Source organism: Pipistrellus hanaki, assembly GCF_964339955.1.
Source record: "Pipistrellus hanaki genome assembly, chromosome: 9".
In the NCBI taxonomy this organism is placed as follows: Eukaryota; Metazoa; Chordata; class Mammalia; order Chiroptera; family Vespertilionidae; genus Pipistrellus; species Pipistrellus hanaki.
The window spans coordinates 68544973-68559080 of record NC_140511.1 but is presented as its reverse complement, the minus strand read 5'-3'; the positions used below and the strand labels follow the sequence as shown (position 1 = coordinate 68559080).

General features: G+C 58.0%; 1 protein-coding gene across 1 annotated transcript in view; it reads right to left on the bottom strand.

The window, feature by feature from the left end:
* The window catches only part of ALX4 (ALX homeobox 4), a gene marked incomplete at its 5' end in the record, with an annotated part of 35382 nt that extends 21535 nt beyond the window's left edge, over nucleotides 1-13847 (bottom strand). The window contains one exon of the mRNA XM_084894495.1: nucleotides 13388-13847. Coding sequence (XP_084750621.1) covers nucleotides 13388-13847 — 460 coding nt within the window. The remainder of the gene's footprint in view (nucleotides 1-13387) is intronic.
* Between the last annotated feature and the right edge of the window lie 261 nt (nucleotides 13848-14108).

The following is a 14108-nucleotide window of genomic DNA, read 5'->3' as shown; positions in this document are numbered from 1 at the left end:
TCTCATTTATCAAATCCCTGGGTCACCTGCTTGTTCATTCACTGAACACCTCCCCAGGGCCTCCCCTGAGTCATGGCCTCATGGAGGGGACAGAAAGTCAAGGGTTACCAGGCCCGTTGGGCCAGAGCATCCTGGGCACAGCAGGTCCACAGGGTGGAGCAGGCAGTCCTGGCGGGAAAGGTGGGGAGAAGTTTCAGCGATGCATGGCCTTGAATGGAGTGTTGAAAACCAGAGAGGTCTTGGCAAGGCAATGTTCCATTTTTGGTAAAACAGGACACTCCCAACTCCCCAAATTGGTCATAAATGACCCAGGGAGACGCCTTCAGGGCCTCCCACCAGGGCTGCTGACAATAATAGAAACAACAATCACATAACCCCTGGTGTCTGAGCGGTGCTGAGCCATCTGCTTCCATGTCTGATCCTCCCCAGATGCCCAGGAGGTCAGTGTGGTTGCCCATTTTTCAGAGGAAGAAACTGAGGTCAGACTAGTTTAACAACTTGCCTGAGATCACAGAACTAGGAGCGGGCAGAGCTGGGACTGAAGCCCAGCAGTCCAGCCACAAGCCCAGCGTGGTGACTGTCGCCTGTCAGGGCAGCCATGAGGGGTCCTTCTTCCAGAGCCGGGCTCTTGGGAGGAGGAGATAGGCTTCATCGGGTCCCTGGGAGATAACTGAGCCGCAGCAGACATTTCCATCACAGCGGGCTACACTGAGCTTTAGGGTCACCCTGAGAAGCCCCCTTGATGGCTACAGTTGAATATCACTTCCTGACATTTACTGGGGTGGGGGCATTGTGGTCTTAGTCTAAGGGACTCGAACTGCCCTTAGCTGCTCTCCTCTCACACTGGAGGTTTCCCAGCTCCCACCTTCCAGGCCCAGCCCAGACCCCATCCCCAGCCCTGCCTCCAGGCCCTGCAGGAGATTCTGGCACCTGGCAGGGGAAGGGGAGCTGGCCCACGTGGGGTCCACTCAGAGGGGCAAAGGGAGCCTCCCTTCGCCCCCACAATAAGTCCCAGAGCTCAGCACCAACCCACACCTTACAGGCAGGATATGGAGTCACCCCCTCAACCCCCCAGTGCTCACACGGCCCCTCAGGACTGCGTCTCCCAATGGGAACTGGCTGTGATGTGTCAATAGTTATTATTTGGGGGCAAGTTAGGCCAGAGTAGCTGTAAGAGCTGAGCAAAATCACTCGACCTGTAACCGTCTCATCCCACACGTGCCTCCTTCCCCAGGTACACTCTCTTCAGCTTGGATTCACCACCCAGCCCAGCTGCCGTGGACATTTACAGGCGTCTGTCCAGAGGCGCCCGGGGCCCCTTCAATCAGGGCCCATTGCACATCGATGCAACGAAGACTAAAGGGGGTGACACATCTGTCACCGCGGTGAAAATCAGATGTTCACTTTATTTTGTTCCATATTTTTAAAAAACGTCCTGTTTAATCTAATGAACCAAATAAACTGATGGGCAAAAATAGACCCAGAGACACGGACGCGTGAACAGACTGTTGACCCTCTGAGGGGAGGCAGGGGAGGGTGGGTGGGAAGAGATCAACCAATGAACTTGTCTGCACATATGCATAACCCATGGACACAGGCCATGGGGCCTGGGGCTGGGGGAGGATGGGAGCAGGCTGGAAGGGTTTAATGGGGGGATGGGGAGGAGGACCTATGTAATACTTTCAACAATAAAGATTTAAAAAAAACAACTTCTGGTTTATTTTTAAGGAAGACCCTCACATACACATACTTGGACTGACTGAGGTGGCAACTTGAAGGCACACCGTGCAATGGACACTGTCGTTTTAATGGCTGCATTGAGCACAGGGGGGCTCAGGGGCCCGTGGACGGCGCTCAGGTCAGCTGTGAACGACTCACAGAAAACCGGCTCCCACGTCCATTCCTGGCGACACCTGGGCCACTTCCTTACGTGGGCGCGCACGTGTAAGTGCTCAAGGACCAGTTTCTCCGTGGGAGCGTCCTGTGCCCCCTTCATGCCACCAGAGATTGGAGGTGGGGGTGGGGGTTGGGGGGTAGGGACAGCAGTGAGAGGGTGGCCATTCCAGAACCAGACCTCCGTGGCTCAGGGCCATGTGGGCTCAGGCAATGCTTCTCCAAGTGGGTCCAGACGCTGATGCTGAGCTGGCCAGGAGGCCATTTCACGTGGTCCGTGGTCCGTGATCAGAAGCTTGGGGAGGGGTTTGTCGGTCCCTCCCACGAGCGGGAGCAGCCCTGGGCTGGTTCTGAGGAAGGCTCTGGAAAGAGAGGGAGGTAGGGCCTGGGCAGTCAGGATGCATGGCCATGTGAGTGGTGGAGGGAGGCAGTGTGCTGGGTCCTGACAGCCCCTCCCAGCTGCACTCCAGGCCACAGTTTACGGAATTCTCTCGTGTGCTTGGTACTGTCTGATGGGCACAGGCATGAGGCCACCCAGGCAGCGGGCATCAGCCCCAGGGCAGAGGGTGGGGAGGAAAAGACCCAGACTTTGGCTTAGGGGGCCTGAGCTGAGTTCACAGTTGGGACAGTGGCCCTGGGTGGCTCTCCACCTTCTTTATCTGTAAATCCGGGCTGCTAACACCTCCCAAAAGGTTTCAGTGAGAGAGCCCCTGGGCGACACTGAACAGATGTTCCCTCATCACAGGGGGGCAAGCTGGGGCCCAGAGAAGGTGCAGAACCCCCCCCCCTATTCTCTGTGCCCAGCTGTGCCCACGCAGAGGTGAACACCGCACAAGCCTCGCCCCTGGGGGCCTTCTGGTCTGAAGGTGGAGGCCAGACGAACACATAGAACAGACATTCACTCACACTGCCTGGGTACAAGGTGGAGGCGGGGAGGCTGTAGGATCTGAGGGGCCTGGGAGTACCCCTCCCCGGACTTGGATCCCTCCTGCCCTCGTCTGAGGCAGAGAGCCAGCCTCCTTCCTTTCATCACTCATCCATATTCGAAAAGATTTTGTTAACCACACAGTGCAGCTCAAGTAATAATTTTCCAATTTTATGCATTGAGGTCAGCGATAACTGTTACAGTTTTGACCAGACCGACACCGTCGGAGTTCCCGCAAAATCCCCTAGACAGTGATGGCTAACAGTTGATCTGCTTTAGGAACTGTCCCAAGCTCCTTGCCCACCCACGTTCCCTTATTCGTCCTCACAATATTCCTGAAAGGTGGGCGTTCTTATCCCACGTTAGAGATAAGGAAACTAAGGGGGAAAGTTCAACCAATGTGCCAAGTGCACAAGCAGAAATCTGTTCCCAAGTCCCCGCTACACCAGCCTCCCCAAGCCAAAGGCACCTGAAGTTTTAGGCAGCCTTCCAGCCCAACAGGGGGAAGCACGACGTTTCTAGAAGATTCTAGGAATACTAGAAATGGTGCCTGAAGCTTGCCTTTGGCAGTAAGCAGTCCTCTATCACCAGCCCTTTTATCCACGGCCCCTCTTTCCACACGTCCAGTTGCCTGCGGGCAGCAGAGACCCAAAAATGTTTAATGGAAAATTCCAGGAATAATTCATACGTTTTAAAGGGTGCGCCCTTCTGAGCAGTGTGATAAAATCTTGTGCTGTGACCCTCGTTTTACTTAACAATGGCCCCCAAGCCATTCGCATAACTTTTATGACACTGCATTGTTGTTATTGTTCTATTTTATTTGTTGTTGTTAATCTTTTACTGTGCCTAATTTATAAGCTTCATCATAGGTGTGTATGCATAGGACAAAACATAGTGTCTGTAGGGTTCGGTAGTATCTGTAGTTTCAGGCATCTGCTGGGAGTCTTAGAGTGTACCCTCCATGGGTAAAGGGGGGCCACTATATTCACAGGGCAACGTGCTGGAGTGGGGGGGGGGGGAAGCATGGACAGAGGCCTTCCCTCCTGGAGCTCCTCCTGCTCCACAGAGGGGGGCTCTGGGGTCATCTTACCTAAGGGAGTGGGTCTGAAATGTGGGCGTCAGATGTGTGGGCCCTAAGAGCACCTGAGAATTTCCCCCAGAAGCAAGTTCTCACAGGAGGGTCAGCTGATGTATATGGAGGCTCTGAACCCACTGGGGGCCCAGCCAGAGGCCTGGGGGTCTGTCCTCCACCCCTTCTCACCAGCCCAGTTCCTGGGAAATAAATGTGTCCCCGAGCTGAATCTCTTTGCCCTGTCGTCAGTCACCGGCCTGGAGGTAAAAGGGGGGACAGGTTGACTTGCGAGGTTCCCCATTTTCTGGGATTCTGGACTTTACCTAAGAAGGCATGCAAGGGACAGACAGACAGACAGATGGGACAGAAGAGAGAGCCTAGAAATAAGCTCTCAAATATATGGCCGATTGGTTTTTGACCAAGGTGCCAAGATCATTCAATGGAGAAAGGGCAGTTTTTTCAACAAACGGTTCTGGGAAAACCAAATATCCACATGCAAAAGAATGATGTTGGACCCTTATCTTATACTGTAGGCAAAAATTAACTCAAAATGGATCAAAGACCTCAGCTTTAGAGGCAAAATTATAAAGCGCTTAGAAGAAAACCGATACTGGAGTGAGCAAGGATCTCCTGGATATAACACAGAAAGTACGGGAAACTAAATGAAAACGAACGAATTGGATTTCATCACATTTAAAAGCTTTTTGCATTTAAAGGACACCATCTGGAGAGTTAAAAGACAACCCACAGAACGAGTGGAAATATTTGCAAATCACATATCTGATAAGGGATTGATATCCAGAACAGAACTCCTACCACTCAACAACCACCACCACAACAAAACAACCCCATCCAAAAACGGGCAGAGAACTAGAATAGAATTTTCTCCACAGAAGACATACAAATGGCCGAACACAAAAGGACAAGTATGGCTGGCCTGATCCACATCCATGAGGTACCTAGAGCGGGAAAATTCATGGCGACAGAAAGCGGGACACAGTTCTTCAGGGACTCGGGGGAGAGATGTCAGGTTCTCCCCACAGGCCTTGATTCCAAGGAAGGAGAAAGGAAGAGAGGATGAAAATATTTTTAGTTCACTTATATGTGGAAGATAATGAACCAAATAAAGTAGAGACAGACTCATGGATACTGAGAACAGATTGAGAGCTTCAGAGGGGAGGGGATCAATAATGAGAGGGGGTGGGGCCCTTCATCCTTCCCCATAAACAACTTGACCTTGCAGGATGCACCTGAGGGGGTTAACTGAGGCCACCTGACTGACCTCCGCTCTCTGCTCTCACGGAATCAGGCACTTCAGTCCCCTTCTCTGTGAAGATCCTGCAGGCACCTACCCCTCACTCCCCTTTCTCGTAGGACAGGCCCAAACAGCCCCGTTTTACAAATGAAAGCAAAGGAGTGAAGTCAGAGAAATAAGGGGAATGTTAAAAAAAAAAAAAAAAAAAAAAAAGCCAGGACTTGAATTTGGGTCTCTTGACCTCCAAAGAAGACATGGGGGAGCTCGGGGAGGGGGGGGGGGGCGGGGAGGGGAGAAAGGAGAGAAGCAGCAAGGGCTTTTCAGCTACCAGAGAAGATCCAGTGGGCCTGTGGTGACTTTCAGCTTCCTTCAACTTCTCTGAGACCTCCCCTTCCTGGGCAAGGCAATGCCCACCTGGGGGGTGGCGGGGGGGACTTCTAAGGAGCTACACGCTGGGCAGACAGCCCTTCCTACCACTACACACCCAAGCTGCCCTCCTCTGCCAGCCTGAGCCAGGACTCCCCATTCCAGCATTGTCTGATGCACTGGAACCACCAAGTTACTATCCTGTGCCCCACCCTGGCGCTCCTCCGAATCCGACACAAGGCCTGGCACAGTGATGGCTACGTTTGGGGAGCAATGAGTGAGTGGAAGCAGGCACTTCAGTCCCCTCCTCTGGGAAACAGAACATCTGTCTGGGCCAAGAGATGTCTGGGGCCTCTTCCAACACTAGGTGGGTCACCCCACCTGACACCAGGACCCGTTGTGTGTGGGTGGGCAGTACCCAGGCTCCTGGACGCCACTGAGGCTCCGGGCCTGGCACATGGTCAACGGAGAGAGGAGAGGTCAGTCACGTGGCCTCAGTTAACCCCCCAGGCACAAGCCCTCATGGTTTCCATCACGCAGGAAAGAAATCCTGGCCCAGAAGTCACGCAGAGATCATCTATGTATTTGATGCATGGAGAGTGTGCAATGTACAGGAGGGGTTACCATGAAGGAAGTGGGTGAGCCTGAGCAGATCTTCCCAAGTCCTTCCTCTTCCTCCACCCCCAGCAGTGGAAGGAGGAGAACCCAGCAGTGGTTCCCTCCTTCCCATTACCCTGTTTACAGGGCATCATTTCTCTTTGGGCCTCAGTTTGCTCATCTGCTAAATGGGATCTGCAACATGCAAAAAGATGGTACAGATGATGGTTTCTCTCCAGGGTGAGCCACATAGGGCAGAGGGTATACTCAAAGCTAGGCGTCAAGGGGAGGCCTCGCTGCAGTGTGGGTGGGTTGAGGGGACCCTGTGGAGGCCCCAGGAAGATGCTGGGGACTGGGTGCCACCCCCATGGGCCAGAGCAAGACTTTGCCTTCCCAGGGCAGGGAAGGCCACAGGCAGTAATGCACAGGTTTAGTCCTGTTTCCCTGGCATTGTACATAGGTGCGTGCCCTCGGGCACACGAGGCTCATGTACACTGGGGATCGTGTGTGCCCTTCTGTCACACAGGAGTGCACACAGACTAGCACATTCGCACACCCACTTGGCCTCCACTCAGGACAAAGGTGCCGGGATATGCTCACAGGTGGCTCTGCCCATGCTCCAGCCACACTCTGAACGCGACAATTCTTCAGTCCCCTTTCCAGTCCGTACACACTTACTATGCCCAAACTATATCCCCAGAAGGATGGAGCCAGAGGGTAGCAGACAGATGCTCAGCTTGTCCTCCCAGGACCATGTCTGCACGTAGGTGCTCAGAGGGTGCAGAGCAGGGAAGATGAGGGAGACAGCACTTGTGTGGCCTGGAGGGCCCAGGAACTCCAGAGCCTCAGCTTGATCCTGGCCACTTGTGAGCATAAAGACACCCTGTAGGTCCCCACTCCATGTTTAAGCCCCACCTGGAGCCTAGAGCCTGCATCCCACTGGGCCCCCAAGACTGCAGCTCATTGGTCCCTGTGCCTGTAGCACACCCCAGGGAGCCCCCAGGGCCCCTCTTTGCCTCCTGGAAAGCCTCTCTGTCTGCTGTGTCCCGTTTCTCCTGGACAAAAGTGTGTGTGTGTGTGGGAAGAGCAGGGAAACACAGAGAAGGCGGGTCCAAACTGGTACCGGCACAGAAACCCCTCGAGGGTCTTTGAAACTTGTCCAAGCTTCAACATTTCACAGCGCTACAGTCCAGACCCAGGGCGGGGAGAGGAGGGGACCTTCCCAAGGCCGTGCAGCCCGCAGGAAAGGACGGCAAGACCGCCTGCCCCTGTCCCAGGGCTGACCGCCCTGCTCGCGCTGGTGTCAGGCTGGACCCACAGCCTCTTCGTCTTCTCCTCCATCACGGAGTGAGGAGCGCGCTGAAGGCCAGCGGCTTTGCCCGCAGCTGGGTGCCTCGGCCCCGGTTAGGAAGGAGAATCTGCTCCGTGGCCATCTGCTTTCTGAATCCCATGAAGCACGCAGGGCTTCCCACAGCGCCCAGCAGCCTCTCTCTGGACGTCCCAAGTGCAAACAGGGGTCACAGGGAAAGGCTGGTACTTGAAGGACTACGGCATCTCCCCAACCCCCCCCCCCTCTATCTCTCAGTCACCCTCCTCTCCTAAAAGGCATTTCAGATGCCATGGCGCCACAGTGACCCCCCAACTGCCTCTGGGGCCAGAATTGGAACCCGTCTGCTGCCCCCATAGCCACCCCTCGCTGCCCCCAGCCTTTCCCTCCTCTGAGTCTCCACTTTGCCTGTCTCTGCTCTCCACGGAGCTTCTCTCTCCTCCTCCTTCATCTCCCTCTCCCCCTTCCCCCCCCCCCATTCCTCCTCCTTCTCCTCCTCCTCCTCCTCCTCCTCCTCCTCCTCCTCCTCCATGCTGGCAGTCTGGGGTGGGATGCTAAGGAGAAGGGAACCACTGGGATAGTAGTGGGTATGGGTCTGGTGTGCCCCGTGGCCTTGAGACAGCACCCTGGACTTACAGGGTGGCGGAGGGAGGGGGGGGGCGGGCTCTGCTGCACCAGGGAGTCAACCTTTCTGAGGATACCAGCTTCCCAGCAGCAAGGCGTTTGCTGTTCCCAGACCATGGCACCCCTGGACTGGGCGAGAAAGGAGCATCTTGCTTGGAGGTGGGGTGTCGTTGCTCCTCTGGAGGGCACTCCCTGGGGCATCAGTAACTCCTAGAGGCACCAGCCTGAGGCTGGGGGAGGGGAGGGGGCGCTAGTTGACTAGAGAGAGGTGCCTCCTCTTTCGGCAAAAGGGCTCCTTCTAGAAGAGGGGCCTCTTCCCACTGTCCAGGGCAAACCGGCCAACGGGGTGTGGCGCCCAGAGCCCCTGACCGAGACCAAGACCAAGGGCGGCTTTCACTTTTAATGCATCCGTTGGGCAATGCCACTCCGCCATGTAGTCGGGCCCTCACTGTCTTGGTTTCGGAGTCTGATGGCTCCCCGTCACCTTAGCGAGTCCCGGGCGCCCCATAGCTGTTGTGGGAAGTTGCTGGAAGTTCGTGGGCAGGTGGCGCCTGGCCGGCGGGCTCAGATCCAGACTGGGATCTCACTGTCCCCAAACAGGGCCTGTGCCAAGGTCCCTGGGGGTCGTGGGAGCGGAGGACGCCGAAGCTCCGAGTGGAGGAAACACCTCCGGCCAAGCTTCCCCTCCATTCCCCCATCTCCCCCTGCTCGCAGAGACAGGCGCTCCACTCAGAGTCCCCCCCTTCATGCCCGCGGGGCTGCGGGCGCTCCCGACAGCTTCCCCCTTTCCCCCTTCTTTCCCGCTCGATGCTTCCAGCCCCTGGTCCAGGGGTCCGCAGCGGTGAAGCCTATTACGCGAGAGTCCAACTTCCCCTCACCCCCGTGACTGCGAAGATCCCAGTATTTCCATTGCGAACGAATTTCAATGTTCCCGTGTGCCACCAAAGCAAGCCCTCCTCCCGGCGCGGAGCTGCGGGAGGGAGGAGAGAACCGGGCTGAGGCCAAGGTAAGGAGAGGTAGGTTCCCCGGAAAAGTGCGCCCGGCCTCTGTCCAAAACGAAAGTCCTGGGGGCTCCGGCTGGATTGCATGTGGGTATTTGGTATTTTAACTTGGTTTCCTACCACCACTCCGGGGCGCAGTGCGCGTCGCTCCGGGTTTGGGCATCTCCGCCGTGCGCAGCAGCGGCGTGGCTGCGGTGGAGGCGGGAGGTTCCCGCCACAGCGGAGGCATGGGGAACCCCGAAAATGCGGGGCATACAAAGTCATCCTCCCAAGTCATCCTCCCGAAGGAAACGCCACCGACTGGCACAGGCGTGGTCCCCAGCTCGCCGAGGTCTGGTCTGTAATTTTCTTAAAACAACTTACCCAAAATTTCCCCGCAAAGTTTCCGCGCACATATACACACACAACAAACAACGGAGTAGCAGGACCCAGGTGGTCCTCACACTACTGTACACACACACACACACACACACACACACACACACACACACTGTTCTTCCAACGTCCCACTTAGCCGTGGGGACTGCGCTGCGTGTAAACTATTTGTAAGAAAGAAAACGTTCTTCAAATCGATCGATTTAAAAGAATATTAATTCTTTAAAAATACAACTAGTTCTTCTGTTCTTCTGTTTACGAAAGTTGGTGTTTTAAGCGGGATTGTTGGAGCAGGCGGGCGGCTATCGAAATTATTGAACGAAAAAATTAAAAGCATCTTCCTTCGCTCCCTCTCCTCCAAAATTTTGGGGCGGGGGGGGGAAGGGGGGCTCGGCGATGCCACAACTCCCAGGCTCCAGCGTCCCGGACCACCCCACCCCACCAACCAAGGAGCTCACTGCTTCCGCCACATCTAGGCTTCCCTGCGCCTTTGGGGTCCCTTCCAAACCCCGCGCTGGTTCTTTGACTAAATTCAAACACCACCCGACTGGGGCAGAGTTGACCATTTTGGGGTGATTGTGTCCGTGTGGGGAAATAAATGTCCCGAGCATTCAGACAGTGCCTCTCATTCCACTAATCAGGACCGGCCTCAGGGGCGCCCAGGGGCCTCGGGATAGCGGGATAGCGGGATAGTGGGCGGGACCTCAGCGCGGGGAGCGCTGCCCTGGCCGGTGGCTTCTGGGTAGCAATCCGCGCGCAACGAAAACCTGCGTGCACCGAATCGAAAGCGAAAGACAGAGGGAGCGGGGCTGCTCCCAGAAGAGTCCGGGGCGCATGGCAGGGCCTGGAGCGCCTGGGGCGGCTCCGGGGTTTGGTCCTGGGTTTGGGGGCCAGGTTCCTGAGCCTCCACCACAGCGGCGGTGGCGGTGGCGGCGGCGGCGGCGGCGGCGAGGGGGCTGTTTGAGCCGCTGAGAAATGTCCAGTCTCCAAGCTGGCGAGTCTCCTAGGGCCCGGGCGCTCAAAAACGGGTCAAGGATAGGAAGGGACTTCGGAAGGTCAAAGTGCTGCCCCAGAGCTAGGAGACCCAGGAGCCGGCGCCCTGGCGGAGGTCGGAACTGCAGCCGGCCATATCCCGGTGGGTTCTTGGTGAACGCGCTGCAGGGGACTGCCGGCTCCTGGAGCCCGTTGCCTTTTTAGTGCTGACGGGAAAACCGAGGCCGGGTTAGCGGTAGAGAGGGCGAGGGTTTCTCACCTTCACTCCTGGCGACTCAGAGAAAATCCCGACAAAGCTGTCTGTTGGAGACCCAGGGGCGGCCCCTACCCCCAGGCCCGTGCCTCACTGGCGGGGACCCATTGATCTCTGGGAGGTCCCGGAGGAACCTGGCCTTGAGCTCCGTTCAGTCACTGGCTTCCGACCCCGGAGCAACAGAGCTGGGAAGGAGGGTGCGAGGTGGAAGCTACCTGAGCATCAGCGCGGGGCCCTGTCTGCCCCACTTTCCCCAAGCTCCCGAGGCTTTTTCCTTGAACCTCATTTCTCCTCTTTTGAACATAGGGTCTGACAAGTGAGGGAGAGAACAGCTGTCAGTACTTGCCTCGGTTTCTCTCCTTGCTGGCAATCTAGAGAATCTACCCCAGAGGTTCTTGTCCCCGCTGCCCTGGGAAGGGCAGAGCCTCACCTCTTGGTGCCCGCGGTTCCTGATCTTGTACCTAATGTGCCCATCGCTTCTGTAGGAGGACCAGAGAGCTCCAGAGAGCTCCTTCCGGCAGGGAAGCACAGTGCTGAGAGGAGGAAAAGAGGGAAGAGCTGCTGGTTGTTTGTGGCTTTGCCCTGAATAGTGCCTCCACCTCGGGCAGCCAGGGAGCGGCCTGTCTGCCCTGCGATTCTGGCTGCCTTTCCTCCCAACCTTCAGCTTAAGGCTTTGCCCACAGCGGGGCAGGCGCCTGACCTCTCCTCAGAATTGGGAATGTGGAAGAGGGTGGACTAGACTCCGCTCTCCCCGGGGGACATTTACCACCCAATAAGGCCTCCCTATTATCTCCCCACGATGCAGATGAGGACTGGGGTGTGGGGAGTTACTCACTCTCAGGCCACACTGTGGGCAGCCCCAGTAGAGGAAGGGCCAGGCTGGCATGTGAAGGCCCTGTAGGGCTCAGAGGGGGTGTCGGAGGGGGCCAGCCCTTATCCCTTTTCCCCTGGACCACGTTCTAAAGAAGAACGTGGAAGCCATGTGGGATCTCTCTTTGCCTAAAGTGGAAGCCTCTTCAGCAGCCTCCCCGGAGAATTTCTTTAAACCACGAAAACCGGGTCCAGTGGAGGAGAAAGCACAGGAGTCTCCTGGGGTTGCGCCATGCACCTCCATGGGGCCCCCAGTTTGTGACTTGCTCTCACTTAACAGTCCCAACTGTCATGGATGAGGAGGGCCCTGGGTGAGGCCAGGAGGCAGAGAGCCGCTGGCTGCTGAGCGTGGAAGGAGCACCTGTGTGAGCTGAGAGCTGCTGTGATCTGAAGGCCTGATCTCGTTCCAACAGGAAGGTGGAGGAAGTGGGGAAAGGCCACCGGATCCTTCCAAATCTGCTCTCAGTCCTGCCCTGTGGGTTTGGGAGTGTGCGACTATGTGCGAGGCCACATGAGTGTGTGCATCCGATGTGTGACCACGTTGGCTCATGAAGAAGAGATTGTGTGTGTGTGTGTTGTGTGTAGAATGCAAGTGTAGACAGAGCTATGATTGTGGGAATTTTTGTGCATGTCAACAACCACCAAATGAACTAAAGCTGAGCCCGAGGGAGATCACATTTGAGTGCAAGAAAGCGCTGGCCATGGGCTGCTTTCCTAAGGCTATTCCACTGCCAAGGCCGCCACCATGTCCCACGTCTGTCCCAGGCCTGGTGCCTCTCCATCTGGCCTAGATCAGCTCAGCCAAAGCCACTGCCCTGTCAGCACCGGCCCATCTCTAGGGCCCTGCCTGCAGGCCTCAGGGGGAGACTGTATCTAGTCCAGAGAAGACTTACCCTTGCTTCTCTTTTTCCCTCGCTCCCAGCTTGGGGCTCACCAATTCCCAGTCTGTGGAAAACAGGGCTTACGCTCCTCGCTGCTCTGGCTCAGGCCGCCCTCGAAAGAGGCCATCTTCTCCATTATGGCCACTGATCTCTGGGGCCCAGGCCTGCATTCCAAGGGCCTGGAGGTCATTCAGGGCTCGGTTCTCTGTGGGCCCATCAGTACTAAGAAACGTCCCTCTTCCCCCAGCACTGATCACCCTCCAGATCTTCAGCTCTCTGCCTCCCTGCGGTCACCCCTAAACCATCTTTCCGCGGCTGGCCTGGAGAGAAACGCTCCGGAACCCTGGCAGGTCCACCTCCCTGGCCGGTCCACCAGCCGCGCTCGAGTGGCCACTGGACTCGGGTCTTGCGCGGCCCCAGGCGACTCTGGACCCGAATCCGTGTGGCATCCCCGTTCCATGGCATCCCGGGCGGGCGCTCCGAGGACTGCACTCCGCACCTGCGATGCTCCCACCGAAGGCACGGCCAGAGGAGCCTCCAGACCGGCCGGGAGGAGGCCCTGGCTGCCGGGACCCCTGCGCCCCGGGCTGAGCCGCAGCCGTTCCCGCTGCCCGCACGCCTGGAGCCGGTGCGTAGCGGCCGCGGCGGAGCTGGCCTGGAGGCAGCGCAGAGCAAGTGGTTGGGGAAACAGCAAAGAGGGGGTGAAACAAACTCCAAGTGGGATTTAACAGCTCCAACGCTCCTTGGCCTTGGCGACGGTAGAGATGAAGGTGCAAGACGGTTCCTTGTGGGCAGCGGATCGGATCCCCATTTCTCTACCGGGAATCGCCCGCTGCTCCGCCCGCACCTCCTCAGCCCAGCAACCGCTGCCTCCCACCAGCCGGAGAGGTTTCCGGGGCGCCGAAGCCACGATCCCCGGGGTCCCCGGCCTCGAGGGCCCCGCACGTGCACTCACCGTAGCAGGGGACCTGCAGGGCCGCGTTGTGGCCGCCGCTGCCCTCTGGGAGCTTGAGGCTGCCGTCCGGGGGCGTCTTGCAGGCGCCCCGCTGCAAGTAGAGGTGCGGCGGCTGCGCTGGCGGCTGCGGCTGCGGCTGGGGCTGCGGCGGCGGCGGCGGCGCGGGGGGCTGCGGCTGGAACTTGGCGAAGGAGCCCCGCGCCCCGGCGCCGCTCTCCAGGGGCGCCCCCAGGTCCGGCTGCCCCGCGCTGTAGCGTGCCCGGCTCTTGGCGTCCCCGAACCCCTGCCCTTTGGCGGCGGCGGCGGCGGCGGCGGGCAGGAAAGTGGCGCCGAACTTCTCGCCGCCGGGGTACGCCCTGAAGGGCGAGGAGCCCTCCCGGCTCTGCGGCACCGGGCCGTAGTAGGCGTCCATGGCCGCGGCCGGCGACTCGCTGTAAGAGACGCAGGTCTCCGCGTTCATGCCAGGAGGGCGGCGGGCGGCGGGCGGGGGCGCAAGCGGGAGCGCGGGGAGGAAGCCACCGCGCGCCCCGGCCGCGAGTTTGGAGAAGCCGGGAGGCTGTGCGCTCCGGGCGGGCCTGCTCCTCCTCTCCCTCCTCCCTCTTGGTCTCTCTCTCTCTCTCTCTCTCTCTCTCTCTCTCTCCCTCCCTCCCTCCCTCCCTCCCTCCCTCCCTCCCTCCCTCCCTCCCTCTCTTCTTTCCTCCCTCCCTCTTTCCTTCTCCTC